The sequence below is a fragment of the Falco cherrug genome, chromosome 3, assembly GCF_023634085.1.
Source record: "Falco cherrug isolate bFalChe1 chromosome 3, bFalChe1.pri, whole genome shotgun sequence".
In the NCBI taxonomy this organism is placed as follows: domain Eukaryota; kingdom Metazoa; phylum Chordata; class Aves; order Falconiformes; family Falconidae; genus Falco; species Falco cherrug.
The window spans coordinates 45,187,960-45,205,721 of record NC_073699.1 but is presented as its reverse complement, the minus strand read 5'-3'; the positions used below and the strand labels follow the sequence as shown (position 1 = coordinate 45,205,721).

Here is a 17,762-nt window from a genome sequence, read left to right as displayed (position 1 = left end):
CCACCCTCGTCTCACAAACACCGACAGGCGGGGCTGGTTCCGCTAGAAAAAGTTTATTAATAGAATGGTGTTAATCCATAAAAAAAATTACAAAAACCGTTGTGCATTACGTTGTGCTTGCAGTCAGTAGTAAATTACAGTTGCATCATTTAATAGCAGCTTGCTTTCTTTAGAGGCACTCTTGATATTCCTAAAGAACAATGCACTTGGAGATTTTTACCTTTTCTGTTGACACTACAGCTCAACGCTGCCATACCACCACTCAACATACTAATTAATACCTCTTCCATTAATTATGCAAATGTTCTAATTAGCTGGTGTCCTTACTATTAGCAGCAACTGCAGTTACAGTTCCTACCTTCTATATATCATGTAAACATTAAGAAATAATTAACAGTTCATGAAAAAATAACTGCACTCAGTGCTCTGTTGTTATGCAAATATAACATCATTTAGTAATAGATTCAGGATATTTTTTAAGACATTTAGAACTTCATATTCATAGTGCTGGTGTAGTCCCAATGAAGATTTTAAAAAAGCTACATTCTGTCCATCTGCATATACATATGCAATCACATGACATCTCTGCTACATAAAACAGCAACGATTAGAGATCAGTTTCATAGGAAAAGTTTAAATTTTCCCATTCGCTGCAAAACAGTTCAATCCTTTATGTGGTTTACATTCAAGGATTAAAACTGAAGAGCACAAAATTACGAAAATAGCTTCAGTTCTCCAGTTTGTAAGTGATTTGGAACTTGAGATACACACTTGAAGAATTGCCAGATGCCTGACTACTTAGTTTATTTTCCTACAGTGAAGAACTAGAGCTTCACTGAACTCCTCTATTTAAGGAGCTTTGTATTACAAAATAGTTCAATCTGAGAAAAAGAAAGATATATGAAATACACGAATATATGAAAATGTATCTGAAAAAATATTTCCTTAAATTTAGGCTCCGTATCAAAGACATCCTGAAAGAGAAGAATGAAAAATGCACTTAAGGAAATGAGGGAACTGAAAGAAAGAAAAACTAATTTAAATGCCTGTCGGTTTTGCAAGTACTTTGTACCTGGCATTGACCGTACCACAGCAGAAGGAACTACAACCAACGAGTACTCTGTGGGCCTTTCATAGATGTTTCCCTTGCTAATAATGAACAGTTCCCAGTGGCTTTTGCAACAACACAGTATTAATGATCATCTACCATAAGACATTTCTGATTTAATAGAATAGTCTCATTTCTCTCCCCTAAGCACGTAACATCCCAATGTCCTAAAGATCCCAAAATAACTGACATTAGCACTTCTAGCTGCCTTAGAAACAAAGCATTTGTTATGGATTCATTTATACAAAGACTCATATGGAATGCTTAAATATATAATGCTTATCCAAAGATCACTTAGCTTATTACAAAACAAGAGTTAAAAACTGGGCAAATGAATTCTAGCAGTTGGTATGCTAACAGTTTTTAACAAAAAGCTGAGTGAAAAGTAAAAGAATTGTTTAGATTATTAAATACTGGGGATTGCAGGATGATACTGCTATGTAATGTGAGTGACAGCTTTTTCACATGCAGTGTTTGTATCTGAATAATGTCCCTTAAAAAAACCAACAAACTGTTTTCGATAAGTATAAACAGATTAATATTTTTTCCTTACCCCTACAGAAATGAAGAAGAGGGCTCAACAAAAATTAAAACCAATTTCTTCCAGTGCCCAACAGAAGACAGACTGGCAAGTTGCCAGCTCCTTTTCTGAAAATAAAATCAAGATACTCAGCATCTTCTATGCTGAGGTCCAAAGTGACCTACGAGCACCCTTAAACCACGCAACAGGTATTTCTAAAGTTCAGATCCACGAAGGGTAATCTACTTCACCCTCCAAAACAGATACTGCTAACAGCTAAGAGCTCTTGACCTCTGTAGTGCTCTACAGTAGGAATTAAAGGTGACCATAACTGGAGTTGCTCAAAGCTTCTCCATAGACAGTATCTCTTTGAAGAAAGAAAATCAGAATTTTCAAGGTTGTTTTGACTCTCACCAGTTCCTCCTCCTGATTCATACTGTCCTTTGAAGAACAGGTACATGATGTTTTCCCTATCTTCCTCTATAAAACTGGAAGATTACTGCGTTAATTAGCACAAAAAGGGAAGCTGCAAAAGCAGCACAAAGATCAACACAAAAGTCTCACTATTGCTCACTAATTTTCAATTTGACACAAACTAACAAAACAGCCTTTTTCCCTGAGAATCAATCTAAAAAGCAGCCTCTTTTCACCCCTTGCAAATTAGCCTTGTAGTCATACTTCTGCAACAAACTAGTCTACCCCATTCACCTGTTCCTTTTTGTATACTATTATCTTGACAAGCCAAGATACAAGAGCTATACATAAGGTTCTGAACTACATTACTACAGCTGAGTTGTCTCCAAAGACTTAACAGGAGCAGTATCAGTCTCTAATATCCAACACACTACTCAGCTTTTTGGCATAGAAGTTAATCAATTACAAACAGTACTGCAAATATGTAGAACTCATTAATCTCTTCAGTCATACACACTGGTAAGACTCCAGTTAGTTTAAAGTGCAGTCAATCTAACAGTGCCCTGCAGAGACATACCGCTTTCATTTACAGTAATTTCACGTTACACAAAAGATTGCGTATTAAACTAATTTCCACTTCCAGGTGTTCAAGAATTGATATAATACTGTAACAAGGTTATTCCTGGGCAACCAGAGAAATGCTCTGAAGATAATCTGCAGATGCCATTATAAAGTCAGTCCATTCCTTGGCCAACTCTTCAATGGAGACTTCCTCCCCCCCATATTCCTGTGGGAGAATGCTGGCTGGGAAGTGTTCGGTCAGACTCTGCATGTAGTTATTTCCATGCATATAGACCTAAAACAAAATATGAAAAGCATTTAATTGGGTATGAATGCTAGAGAACTGAGTGCAAACAAGCAGCAAAGAAACTCAGCCTAAGAGCTGAAGCCACCAGCTTGGTTTGACTACACAAATGTACTTGTCCATAACGAGCTCCTTAAATGAAGAAGGAAGTACCACGTAAGCGAGTTTCCCATAGGAGCTCACAGTCCTGCTCAGTATCTGCAGCTTGATGAAGCATGGACTACAACCCCAGATCTGCATTTTATGCAGCTGTGAGCACTGGAGCTGAAACTAACTACACACTTGTTCCAGATGGGTTTAGCAGCACTGATAAGGGTACACACTACATCCGAACAGTGAGCTAAAGCACGGGAAGACTGGAGTTTGGTCTTGTCATGATAGGTATCGTGTTTTTCAGTCATTTTCATGAACAGCACAGTGTTTGGCTCCTGGCCATTACTATCTGGTCCAGTCACAGGTATTTAAAACCAACATTATGTAGTATGTAGGTAGGTTCAGACAGGTGCCAAGAAGGATATTCAAAAGAATCTGTATCTCAGTCCTTCCTTATGTTTCAGTTCCAGCTGAAATTAGATCCTGGGCTACTCCTCCACTTTAACCCTTGTGATAGTGTAGTTCAGGTTCTTCTCTCCTTGCTTTATTGTAGCTATTTTGAATACTTGTCCATTGCTTCCAGTCAGACACTTTCACAGGCCTCTTTTTAACACTTGACAAGAGATTTCTGCAATTATTGTTACATAAAAAGTGCAAGAATATGCACTCGAAAGGTAGTTGGCTGCCTTTTATTCTAACATTTCATCAGGAAGTAAAATACTAAGTGAATAATAATTATTCCTATGAAGGATGGGGAACTGGCCCTTAGAGGGTTTTTTTTCAGATCATACCTGTAACTCAAACCAATCTGCTTCTGTTCCATTCCATGAACTGGGATATCTGGTTTGTTTTCTTTCATGCCTTTAATGTCCATCTGCCCTCTTTTCTGCTTTTGCAGTTCTAACCTGAGACATTCTGAGCCGAATCAGGTGTGTGTATGGGGGGGTTGCAGGTATTAATGTGAGAGAAGAAGGGCCACAGTATCAGGCTGCTGGAACATGCTCCCTTTTTTAATCATCTTTTGAGAGTGAGGGACTGTACAGGGCCACCTCTCTAATGTAAACACAACTGCTAGAAAAAGGGGACTGCCAAATAACAGTTAACAGTGACCAGAAAAAACTGGATTTACTGTCCCGGAGTGCAATGGCTACTGCAAATCCACAAGATCCACACGCTGAAACAAGGGGGCTTCAGAGTGGAAATAATAGGCAGGGCTGTTTATTTGTACCTTAGTCCTGTGTTAGCTGGTACAAAAGGAGGTACTGTGAAATGTTGAAACGTCCAATATTCTTCCTATGCTACAATAAACCAGAATTCTTGACATGCTTTTCCATCCAACTACAAACAGGTTTTCAGATTTGAAACTGCAATACAATTTAAAACAACTAAGAAGCTATTTGGAAAAAAAATTTTTGAACTTAAGCCTGTCCTATTTTTGATGCATAAATGCCCCCGCTGGTCTTTCACAACTAAAAAGTTGTCTTCTTGGAGCATATCATCACTGTTCAGTAACAATTTCTCACTGTCATTTAAAGGCACAGTGCTAGGAGATCCAGGACCTGTTTCTTCCTAGTTCTTCGTAAGAATTGTTGTGTGATCTCAAGCAAATTATTTAACCTCTCTGTGTCACAGTGTTTTTTATCTTCAGAGTGGTGATAACGGCAACCACTTGCAACTCTCATGTTAGTGACAACTGCAAATGCTTTACAGTTAGTTTCTGGAGGCCTCTATGGCACTAACACACAAAAATGATTTATGCTCTTCAGTGCTCAGGAGTGCCCAGATCCTAAGAGAAGTGCTACAGACTGTCATGTAAGGATTTTGTGGCAGAAAGAAATATTTGTGTGCACTCACCCGTTCCTTTATTTTTTCAGTGAGAAAAGGCTTAATTAGAGCGAAGACTGAGTGGAAGAATAAAGGCTCATTAATCAAGTGGATACCTCGAACTTTTAGAGGAAAGGAATCCTGTCAAAATACGTGAAAAACAGTGTAAGGAAAAGCAAATATTGGAAAGATTCTACTGTTAAGGACAAGTCTGTGAAAACTATCTAGTCCATAGGTTAGAGTATTCCTCCTGACTTTGCCAGTTCCTGCACTTTGGAGTGCTCTTAATTTACACTGCCCCAACAACACTTAGAAAAATCATATATATCCCATTAGGAGGAAAAATAAAAAATTCAGTAGGAGGAGAGGATATTAAAAAAAAAACTAAACAGAAAATCAAACAAGAAAACCCTCACCCAACTGCACATAAGTAACATATCCAAAGCTTGTGCTCAGCCTTTCTTCGGAGGTACAATCCTTCACAATAGAGATTCTGCTGCTGATTTACCAAAAAGCTATCTAGCCATGTGCTTTCATTGGCGATTCACAGCCTGAAGGATAATATGCCAATATATATAAATATAAACCACTGAAGCTACTAACTTTCAGTTAAATAATTTATATTTATAATTTAGAGACAAGCCTTGAAATTACTGGGAATTTGCCCAAGCCAGAAGTTCAGCTTTACAAAAAGATTACTGTCATAATGAAAATAAAAATTGTATCTGCTATATACAGCCTTTATAATATGAAATACTTCTACTTGCATTCATTTAGAAGTCCCAGACCTTTGAAAGTTAAAAGAAAACACAGCAGTGCTCAAAGACAGCATTATGCAATGGGGAAATTATAGCTTTCATTCACATCCAACCTGATACTACCTCTGCAACCAGAGGATTTCTGCTAATGTAAGTGCTACTTCTCACAAAAAATTCTCCCCACTAGTACAGCAGCTCATCTCACATAATTTCATGCACGCTTCTCATTCTTCTATAAGTAAAAAAACCCTAAACCCCACATATTTCTTAAATGCAACTCCTTTTAGATTTTAATGTATGATAAAGATCTCAAAACTATCAGATTGTAGGTTTACTGTACATTACCATGTGTTACCGTATACTTAAGGTCTACTGTGATGTTTTTCACAAAACAATTTGGTTTTGCCAAGGGTAATAGATTTTGCAAGATGATGTCACTTACTATTCTTACTATGCTTTCCATTCCTTAGTACATATTTCCTTTCTATTAACTTCTGTTTCTTCACACAGGATAGTAATTTGCAAGACACATTTCTTAAGTAAAACACAGGGTTGAAACTAAGGTTCCTTAATTTTTACTTAAAAGCATGTTGAGCAACACTAAGACAATCTTTTGGCAAAATACCTGAACCTAATTAAAGCAATGAAAGGAATCTGAAAAAAAATGAGTTTAACTTATTTCTCTTCTTAGAAAAGAACACTGGAAACACACAAATTTGTTGTTGTCTTTTTTTTTTTTTCCCCCAATAGCTATTAATAAGCATTGAAAAGCATGCAACAAATCTGAAATAGGTCAAGATGGAAACATCATATTCAGAGAATTTCCCCGCTTGAGATAATGGATTGAAACCTTTAGATGCAATTGCAAATCCTGTTCTACCTCCTTTCTGCTCTATTTCAAAGTGAAAAAAATACTAGCAACTTGTTTACTACCTCAGAAATCAACTAAAACACTCTTACTAGTCCTATTCTCATGAGATCTTGCCCAGAATCAGATGAACATCAAGATTTCTTATTCCAGATGTGAAAAGTTGGGAATACCTACTGGTTTCACTTAAGTTCTACAGCAGATACCAAAAAGGAAGAACAACTGTAAGTTCTGACGCTTTGATTGAACTTCAAAACCTTACAAAATCAGAGCAAGAGATTACCTCCCTCACTCATTTCCACATCACAAGCTAACAGTTTTATTATTGCTGACTTTCAATCTAAATTCTGAAGGAAAATGTGTTTATGGGACTATACTGAACCTTGGCTGTCTGTTCTCTGTCCCCTTCTTTCATTCTTTTGTTCTTCCCCCTGAAATCCATTGGCGAAGTTCAACCAAATTTGACAGCAATGAACAAGTCTTAGACAATGAAACACCCACAAGCTTTGTGAAAAATAGGAATTGAGGTAGTAGTGAATGCACAAAATAACCTTCATGTTGAGGGGGCAAAAAGCAAGCAGAACATAAACATTATACTTTCTGTTGGTAGCAGTTGGAAGATCATGTAGCATCATCCATGCTGGTAAAAAGTTAGTACTGTCTTGCTCTTAACTGCTCTTTGTGCATGCTATTTCTCATCCTCTCTAAGTGTCAGGGAAAAAAAGCTTTGACTGTTGAGTTAATGCCGAAAAAAAATGGAAGAGAAGAGATTAAATGGGATAACGAACAGAGATCCTTACAGAACTGGGCTTCATGGGCACTTACGCTCATGAAATTCTTGTGTTGTAACAGGTCAGTGGAGTTCTTATAAACATCAGAGGTTAAAGGTAATTTTCTGCTATACAAGAACATACTTCAAGTCAAACCAAGCAAAACCTATGACTCCTAATGGATTTAAGATTTTGTTCTTTAAAGCTGTATAGACTCTAAGGAGGTCTACAGAAGGAAAATTTACTATAGCTTGCAACAGATGAAAAATTGAGAGTTAAAGCAATGAAGCAGCATGTCATACTTACTGTGAGAACAGCAGCAATTTTCTTGGCCACTGCTGGACTGATTTGAAATGCATGAGCAAATCGCCAGCCTTGAAGATCAAAGATAGCCTTGACTCCATTCCGCTGAGTCTCAATCTCCTTTACAATGAGTTCAGATGTGATGAGGCTTACACGAAACACATCGTATGCTGTAAATAACTTGGGATCCCACTGTCCTGAAGAGTGAATAGATTACTCTGCATTACCATGAGAACATCACATAAACCTATACTTTTGCTTGCTACTGCTTCTAACGTGCTTCTCAGGAACAAGTAACCAGCAATATCAAAGGTCCTGAAATAAACCAATTTGGCAGTACAGAAGTTATTTTGTGTGCCTGCTCCGTCACTCACCCTTTACACTCTCTTTGTAGATGGTACCACCTAATGGTAGATGGGTGTAGATGCCACCTAACGTAACGTTCCACCCATGGATGTAGCCTCCAGTACAAGGTTTTAACAGGAACAGCTTAATTCAGTAACAGTCAGGCTAGCAGAAATTACAGATCATCAATCCAATCAATTCATAAACTTTTTCTTCAGTACAGTAATTCTGCTAAGATTTGGCGAATCTCACTTGTTTTTCTGAGGCCTGAGCAAAGAATTGCATGGGACGAGTCTTAACCCTAGACGAAAGCTTCAGAGCACAACCTTCGACTAGACTAGCTGATAATAAAGCAATTATTTGAAAGCTAGCAAAAGTAACGTCCCTGTCCAAAACAAGCACAAAGAAATATGGTAACGTGATCTTTTAACTACATCTTTTTTTTAAAGACTTTTGGGAGTGCAAACAAACAAACAAAGGACCTTCAGATTGTTGTTACAAGACTCTGGCTACGTGTGAACAGTGAAAATCCAGTGAACTTCTCATTCCCATCTAAACTGAACATCGGTACAAGACTAGGTATAGACCTATTCTCACCCCTGTGCTGCACCTACCTGAGTACCACAGTCCTAGCACATGGCTTTGAAAATTCGTATGGAAACATAATTATTAGGACACTCAGACCCAAACAGACACATATTCTTAGAAGCTTCAGGCTTTTACCTTTAAGACTTCTTTTGATGTAGACAACAATTCCACTACAAAGAATGTAAGTTTTTCATAAAGGATTGTACAGCTTTAGCAATATCAATATGTAAGTCAAATGATGTAATTGTTCTCAATAAACTCACCTTTATATTAATGAAAAGGTATCTCTAACAGGGAACTTAAATATGTTAACTTTCTAGTTAAGACATTCTGATATTATCTGATTGCACCAACCCCTGGCGTTGCACCCATACAAACACCGCCACCCACTCCACCCCCCACCCCCCAAAAAGAAAAATAAAAATCAGTGACAGAGCCAGGTGTGAAACAGGTCCAAGCAATTTTGTCACTCACCAATCCTGTATACTAGAACTTTGCTTCCGTGTGGGTCCCTTGATCTCAGGACTCCATGATAGCCAGCATGCAAAAGACCAAGAACAGAAGATGGTCGTAAATCTGCACTTATTTCTGGGCATTCAATTCTCCACTTCTGGTAATTCTTCAATAACTGGAAAAAAATAAATGTGGATGTCAGACAACCATTAGGTATTTTATGAAAAGCACACTTAAAAAAAATATGTTTTCAACATGTGGTCACAGTCATGTTTAATTCATTAAATTAGCTATAATTTAATTGTACATTTTAAGCAAATCACTCCTAGAAGCAGAAGGTTGCTATACTGGATCAAGTAAGTGATTACGATGAATTCAGAACCTTGTCAAATGGTTCATGGACTGCAGTTGTCATTTTGTGTCAGAAAAGAAAACTGGAATATGTAGCAAAAGCCTGTTGTTTCTACGTAAAATATGTCTAAACCCCAGTTTTCTTACTCAAGTTACCTTTAGGGTTATTTGGTTTGACAATGCATCAGATTCATTCAGGATTTTTTGCATTTAGATGTCCAAAGTTTTACAGACAAACATTCTCCTTCACCCACCCACCCGCCCCCTCCCCTCCATAAAGTACAGGCCCATTTCATACATACAATCATTAACAAATCTAGTTTACTATTTACAACAGGTATGATCATCAGCATATCCAAAGCGCATTTTTAAAGTCCCTCCTACCCCTCTGAAATGGAATATAACAATATAGTGGGTCCGTTACCCATTAGTCAGTTTCCCTCCCTCAAGAGTGGAAATAACCAGAACCTGTTTTGTTAAAACAGAGATCCTGTCCATTATCCAGGACATGATCACCCCAGTTCCTTAGGCTGAAAGGCAGCATCATAAACCAGTATGTCTAAGACACTGGAAGAGCTGTGTGTTGAAGGGACATGGCCTGACTCTAAGGAACAGCCAGTTAAAGGCGTTCCTTTCTGAGGTAACATCTATGTAGAGGAATTACAGGTGATACTGTGAAAGGTCATCTTAGACACAGACTGAGTTGATGATCAGTAATTCTAATTTCCAAGTCTAATTGCTGGTTTTCCTTTAATATTAATGAAGTGGTGGTAGGGAAAATGAACTGCTATGCCCTACTACTAAAATCTGTTTAAGATATTTTGAATAGGTAAGTGGGAAGCTATGCAAGACTCTCTTCTAAAAAGCTTCCTTTTGATTAAACTAAATTCTGCCTCTGCTATATCACCCATGCTAAGTTCTCTAGCACTGATTCTGGAGGGTAGAGGAATAGCTATGGCAAGTAATTTAGATTTTGTATTAAAATTTCCTAAACAGCTACAGTTTAGACTTCTAACCTGAGACCTTTGAAGAAGCTAAAAGACTCAGAATTTTTCAGTAACTTGTTTCACAACAAACTGAAATGTAGACTTAAATCTTAAAGGTAGCAGGCACAGGCTAGCCTTTAAAATTGTTACTGTATTTCAAACAGCAAAGTCAACTGATCTCAGCAGTTTCACAAATTAAATGCATTCACCACAATGAAAGCATTAACCAACAGTCTTTTATTTCTATTGATCTGTATTGAGAAACCAATTTTTATTCATTTCTCAATTACTGCATATTTCACAACTGAAATGTTATTGTTAAAAGAACTGTCAGCTCCAACTAATAAAACACAACATTAAACACATTACAAATTTCTTTGATCTATGCAAGTATAATTTTATTCACCATTTTAATAGAAAGAACCTCAGTTGTTCTCAGATCTATCTTCTCAGATACTGAATTCATCCCTTGGAACATCACAGCATTAGCTACACTGATGCTTACCTACAGACTCTTAAGAGGGACACCTGAGACTCACCGTCCTGTACCTCATGGCATGCTTGTATTAGATAACTAGTCTTATTTCTTACCCTTCCCTCTACTTTCAAGTTTCTTGTATCATTGTACATAATCATATACTACTTCTTCAGCTTAAGGCTTTTCTGCTCAGTTGAAGGTCTTGAATTGTTTTGAAGGTCTCTCAAATTGTCATGAGGAAACTTTTTATAAGGCATTATTGTTTGTCAGCAGAATTTACTTACAGTTAAATGACACACCGATCAGAAATTAGCTATAACCTTCACGGAAATAGCACCTATAAATACGTATTGTATTTATTTTTTCATTCAGAGTTCATTTGCCATGTTGAAGTCCCATTTGATTTGGCAATAAGAAAGTTGATAAAAGCCTCAACCTAAACCATACACTGTAGAAACAAACTTTTACTCATTAGGAGAATTTTACTAGAAGCCTTTTGACTGCATTAAGCCAATTATAGTCTAGGCTAACTTGAAAACAAGCAAACAAAAAAGGCTGGGGGAGGGAGTAGGGAAAGTAAGTTAATTTGTGGAACAGAAATTCACTATAATTGCAAAGACAGGCCTGATGAGGTACTCTGATTATCTCACTCCTGGTACTTGACTCTTTACAAAGGGCACTGTTTGAGCAATCCCAACCACTTTGTGCCAACCAGGCAGCACTGTCAACATACTACATTCTTGTCCTTGGTCTTCCCAACAGACACTTAAATAGCAGCAACATACAAAAACACCCTCAAAACAACTATACAGCATCTGTAGCTTTGTCATTTCTCCCTGTTCTTCTAAAATCTGTGGTACTTAATGAACCCAATTAACAATTACATACATACCTTATACATCTCTGAAGAGCTGCCTGACAAAACCAAGATAAGAGTAAAAATGATAAATTCATTGAATACCCTGAATAATCCTATCTTGTCAGTACAGTTAGTTTTCATGAATATTCACTTTTTCCAAGTTGGAAACAACAAGGATTTAAGATCTAGATCTTAGGAGAAAGGGAATGGCGTTCACAGCTTGTGACACACTCAAGGTCCTTATGGAAGACACTGTTTACCCACTAGTGAGTCCATTAAGGACTAAACATATGGTTGGAGTTTTCTGATACCTTCCATGACATGGGCAAGCTGTATAGCTTTTAGACATATAACATGACTAAGCTCCAAACATACGTCCCTTGGCCAGACAGCCATAAAGTGCTGAAGAATTCTCAGACTTTGAAAATTAATTACCTGAAATTATTTACTGATTCAATGATTTATTCACGACATCTGAAGCCCAACACAGCTAGTTCCATGAGTAATCCGCAGATCCGTAATGGAATTCAAAAACTAGTAGTGGGTACTTCCAGATTTATTTTGAAAATTTCTAGTTTAATGTTGTGTAAATACAGAAATTCATGTGAAATATTAAAACAAAAAATGGGCCTGTGGTTTTTTTCTAGTAAAGACAGCAAGGAAAACCATAAATATTATATATAACAATCGGTCTGGATATAGAAGATGAAGCAATCTAGTATCAGGAAAACCAGGAGCATTCATTACCTAGTATAAAAGGTGGCTCATGTAGTTATAACACTTCTCAATGTATAATTATCTGTGTTTACAAAACGAATAACCTACTTAGCATCTGCTCAGCATCTGAAAATAAATGCAAGGTAACTTGATAAATGGGGAAAGCTGAATGAAAAACACCAGAGTTTGGAGTTTAGCATTAATTAAGAGGGTTTTATCCTGAGATCTGTTGGGGATAGTTCCAGATTTCTGAACATCAGAGATGATAAAGTTACTGATTAATCCAAGATTCACGTGCTACAAAACAAAGAAAGGTAAACCTAGTACTTAGAATAAAAAGAACTAGAGAACAACACGCTTGTCACAAACCAATGTATTTGTATACGTAAATTAATTATTTTTTCTTGATTAATAACTATATATTCATATTAACAAGGATGCTAGACAGAATTAGGCCCCTACTGTCAGCAGTTGTACCAATGCACATGATGTTTAGGAAAAAAATGTTTTCTATTGGCGATATTTGGAGGATAAACCAATAGCTCAAACTTTAGAATATAAACATATATATGTAAACACACACTTTTCTGCATATATATATGTGTGTGTGTGTGTGTGTGTGTGTGTGCATATAGCTACACACAGAATTTAAACACATGGTATACACAGACAAAGAATTTAAAGTATTTTTATAGAGACACAGAACTTTCCCCATTTCACATACATTATTCCATTGCCAGTTGGGAGAGGGCTGGCACATGCCTAAGTTGAGACATTTGGCTTAGCACAAAGGGAAGACTGGCCGATTCATTTTTATTTCCTTAACAGTCAGCCCACAGAGCCTAACAGGGGCTCTTCCATCCTTGTTGAGGAACCCCTCTGGGTTGATGGAAGAAAAGCAGCCAAGTACCTGATTTAAACTTGGTATTTATATTTGAATGATGTGAAGGACCTCAGAGATAATGCCCCAGACTCAGACGTATGTTTGACATTATGGAAAACAATCCTTCTTGTACAGCACAGTTATTCTCAGCAACTTACATGCAGTACAACACATCAGGAAGCCTTGATTCCTCCTTAAATGAAATGCAGAGCAAAGACACAGTCTGCCTATATACCCTTGTAGCAACCAGAACTCCTGAAAGGATCCTAGATATTTAGACTGGTTTGAGTGCCATAAAAACAATGCTTACAAAAAGTCTAAGTCATATGCTAGGAACACAACTCTTGGCATAGAGTTTCAGTGTGGCATTTTTACTGAATTTAAAGATTTTCATTCTTTTCCCCAGAGTATAACCTACTTCAAGTACAAAAGGACAGTATCCCCAAGTCCCTGAGAATTAGTATTATACAAGAGTTGTGGGATGTAATGCAAGGACATAATAAAATGCACTAGGCAAAAAGATTTACGGAGGAAAGGAGATGCTCGCTCTCCAGATTTCACATATCACTACTGAATCCAAGTGACAGTGGTTTTGAGTGCAACAGTGAAATCAAACATAAACACATAGCTGGTACATTAGAAAAGGGATATATAAACGCATGGCTTTTGGAGACCCGTTGTCCTGCTTCTCCATTTACAGAATATATAGTAAGTAGGTGTATCTTCACAAATTCATGAGCAAATAACATGCTCAGCTTGGGCACAAATTTATATCCAGACTGAAATCTTTTGCAACACTAGCATCTCATCCATATCTGTATCGCTAACAGAGATCACAAAAGCACAAAAGATGCTGTAATGATATAGCACCACTGTTCCTTCTGAGTGTTAATTTTTGGTAGGCAGGTAAGAATTGCCTAGAAGTCTCACAAGACAAGAAAAATTTCTTATTTACCTATTGAAGGTTTGTGATGGTGTTTGAAAGTTATTGTTAGTCTGTGTCAAAGAATTTTCTGTTCATTTCTAAAGACAAATCTCTGCCGGTATTTCTTGTAGACTGACTTAACACTTTCTTACTAATTAACATTCATGCATTTGAAATCCTTTCATGGAATCTACCCGCTTAACTTCATCTCTTCTTCTGCAGCCTGTATGTAAGCGGCTCGGATTCATGCATACATCTCCAGCCACTTTCTAAGACAAGGCACTGGGCCAAGTTTAATCCTTCCTGTGATTCAAAATGCATTAAAAGAATTATCTTCTAACTTGAGAATAGTTTGTTACTGAGCTTGAATGAATAATCATTGGCTCTAAAAAAATTACAGACATTTTTAGCTCTTCTTTAAACTCTTCAGTGCTAGCTACCTGTTTCAGTGGTGGATTTTCTTTGCATGATATACATCAATACATCAGTACTTGAAAGCAAGTCTAGAATTGTCACTGGAAAAATGTAAAACATTCCTGTTGGAATAAGTCATCATATAAGATTCATAAATTGAATGTCATGCCACAATCTACCTGATTATTATTTTCTGAAGCATTTCCAGATGTTGATAAATTTAAATCAGATAAATCTGTGTCAAATATTAACCACGAACATATCAATAAGCAGTCTGGTCAGTTGCCAGACTCTTATTCATATTTAAGGCTAAGTATAAGCCCATACTAAGAAAGATACCTGATGACCTTTTGTTGTAAGCATTGACAGAGCAACAAATTTTGATCATCCCTTAGCTGCTCTACAAGTACCGTGCAGTAGTACACAGGAGCCCAGTGGGCAAAAGGGACTGTATCAGCCTGAACTCCAAACTGAGAGGCAACATCAAGCCAGGACAGAAGCAAGCAGCCACTGTCTGGACTGATGGCAGGAGGGCTCTGTCTAGGATGAAGTATTAACATAACCTCTGCATGTGGTCAGACTTGGGTTAGATGAATATACATGACCAGCACAGAGTTTTGCACAATAATTCTCTTGGGCCTTAATATACCAATTGCAGATAAACACATTCCTTAAAAAAAAAAAAAAAACAAACAAACAAACAAAGAATTGCTTCCCATGCTGTAACAGAAGTAACCTAGAAATCAGTGTATTATTATGAAATATGAATATTAAGATAAAAGATTAAGTACAAGTAGCTACAGGATTTGAAGACCTGAAATTCTAGATGGAAAGATTAAACACAGGTGGGTTTTGAACATCAGAATCTACTAATTCAAAGGGTCCAAACAAGAAATTTAGAAACTTAGCAGCCTGTGGAAAGCCAGAAATTCTGAAGAGATTCTAAAAAGACCTTGTTTTTCCAAAGCAGGTCCCCAGTCACAGAGGGCTGATTCTCAAGATGACTATAGGAAATTTGCTACTTCATAGACTCCCATCCATAAACTTAGCCTGGATTCCACACTCTTGAAGATTAGTCCCAGCTACAATATATCTCACAATTAATAACAAGAAAGTGCAGAAACATACCGGCCAAATTCTAAAGTGCCACTGTCCTAGCTATAGGATTATCAATAACAACCAACTGCAACGCAATTAGGAGTGGATATTTAGGAGCGCATACTGTCTTCACATTAAGCCCTACTTTTTGGAACCATGAAATACATGAAAACAAAATGTCTTTTGTTGGGAAAGAAAAAAAGGCATGGTCCTACAATTGTTAGTGCACAGCTCCGATACAAACAATCTCATTAACTTCAAGCAAACATAAGATCTGTAAATATCCAAAGAAATCTGACTTGACTTACTAGTTCTTCTAATGAGGAGGAAAGGTTTAAAGCTATGATGCAAGTCTCATGCGCCAAATGAAAAGAATGCACGATAAAATTTTTAAAGCTATTTATGATTAAGGGCTTAATTCGATTTCTCACAATCTTTTTTAGCTACCCTGATCCCGCAATATATCCATATGCAAATAATCTTCTCTTATGGTGACTAAACTTGGAAAAATTTTAAACTGTTCTACAGTACAGAGAAGTCAGAAATTAAAAGGTGAGGTCTGTTGGGCAATGCTATGTCATCAACATCAAATTCCACTGAAACACAGCTTCCAGTTGGCACAAGTGAGGAAATGTTTTTGCCCTGGGAAGATTTGGAAACACTTTCTGTTCAAAAGGGTCAGTGGTTGTCAATCTTCCTGTAAAAAAAGGAACAATCAATAACAGCTTGTACTGTGGGATATTAAAAGTACACGTGCTGTCTGTATGGCAAAGAGCCATACAAATGGCCAGGAAAGTACCAAAACTTAACAAAGCCCAAAAGGAGCGTTGTAAATGACAAAACTCCATGGGAAAATAAGTTTTTACTCATAGCTTTATGTCAGAATAATTATAAATCTGCAATGAAACTAGTATCATTACTAGTAACCAGTAACCTGAGCCTGACAAGGATGTCATTTAAAGGATACTGTTTCCTGATGGGAGTTGCGACCTTATCACACTGGCCGTAACCTCTACATTATGCGACTGTCCCGCACTTACCGTAACCTCCACGTTACCTCACCAAGGCCGCACAAAGCCAGCCCCCACACCGCACATTTACACCGCTCTGCCACGCTGAAGACACGCGTGACGGGCACTTACACCCCGAAACGGCCCGCTGAGCCTCGGCCCACCCAAGCGCCCACCCGACCCGCCACACTGACTCCGCCCGGGGCCAGCAATTATCCCCCCGTCCGCCCCAAGACCCCCGGCCTTCCCGCCGCCTTCCCGCCCCGGCACACCCCCGGGCCACCGGCGGCGGGGCCGCGGGGTGCGAGGCCCGGTGGGCCTGCGGGACCCCGTCCCGCCAGCGGGCGGCTGGGGCGCCCCCGGGCCGAGGCCGGCTGGCTGGTGGCCGCCGCGGGGGCTCCCCGGGCAAGGGGCGAAGCCGCCGCCCCCCCTCACGCTCAGCGGACGGCAGGAGCCCCCCCAGCCCCTTCCCGCTCCCCCGGCCCTCCTTACCCTCCAGGCCAGCTCCAGGTGGAAGTCTCGGGCACGCAGGAACCTCACCAGGAAGGAGTCGGTGAGGGGCTGCAGCCAGCGCTGGCCGGGCTCAGCCTCCGCCCGCCGCCGCAGCTCGGCGACGGCGCTGCGCACCCGCGGCGAGTGGTCGGGCAGGTCGTTGAGGCGCCCCGCGCCCGGCAGCCCCTGCGACATCCCGCCGCCCGCCGGCTCTCAGGCGGCGGCCGCGCTCAGCCCCGCCGGTCCCATTGGAAAGCGATCGGCGGCGGAGCCGGGCCGGGCTGCCTCCGCCCCCGGCGGGGCTTAACCCCTGAGCACCCTCCCGGCCCGAAGGGGCAAAGGGGAGGAGGCAGGTGTGCCGCGTCCCCCGCCGGCCCGGCCGCGACGGTTGATCTTTTGGGACCGTCTTCTCACTTTCATGTTACGGAGTTTGACCATTTTTTAGGATTCTGTGCCTTAAGCCCATCTCGTGTCCTTGGCTTGCACCTCCAAAAAGGAGCTGTGCCCGCTGCTCGGCGGGGGGAGAGGGAGACCCTACGGCGCTGGGCCCGGGGGGGGGGGGGCGGGGGGGCCCGGCGGGGACAGGGGGGGCCGCGCCGCCTGCCGCAGGCAGCTCCTGGTCCTCCCGGAGGCCGCTGGG

At 39.5% G+C, this 17,762-nt stretch overlaps 1 protein-coding gene across 1 annotated transcript; it reads right to left on the bottom strand.

The window, feature by feature from the left end:
• Positions 1-34: 34 nt before the first annotated feature.
• On the bottom strand, positions 35-17,360 carry TTPA (alpha tocopherol transfer protein). Its single transcript, XM_055704494.1, has 5 exons — positions 17,123-17,360; positions 8,931-9,084; positions 7,527-7,720; positions 4,855-4,965; positions 35-2,898 (listed from the first exon to the last, which is right to left on the bottom strand). Exons 1-5 carry the CDS (start codon positions 17,315-17,317, stop codon positions 2,719-2,721), a joined length of 834 nt encoding a protein of 277 aa, XP_055560469.1. The 5' UTR covers positions 17,318-17,360; the 3' UTR covers positions 35-2,718.
• Positions 17,361-17,762: the final 402 nt, after the last annotated feature.

Excerpts from the sequence above, each read along its gene's own strand:
- TTPA (XM_055704494.1), bottom strand. The coding sequence starts at position 17,317 with ATGTCGCAGGGGCTGCCGGGCGCGGGGCGCCTCAACGACCTGCCCGAC. Across the intron at positions 7,721-8,930 it reads AGTTCTAGTATACAGGATTG|GACAGTGGGATCCCAAGTTA; the intron begins GTGAGTGACAAA and ends TTCACTCTTCAG. Across the intron at positions 4,966-7,526 it reads AAATTGCTGCTGTTCTCACA|GATTCCTTTCCTCTAAAAGT; the intron begins GTAAGTATGACA and ends GTATTTTGACAG.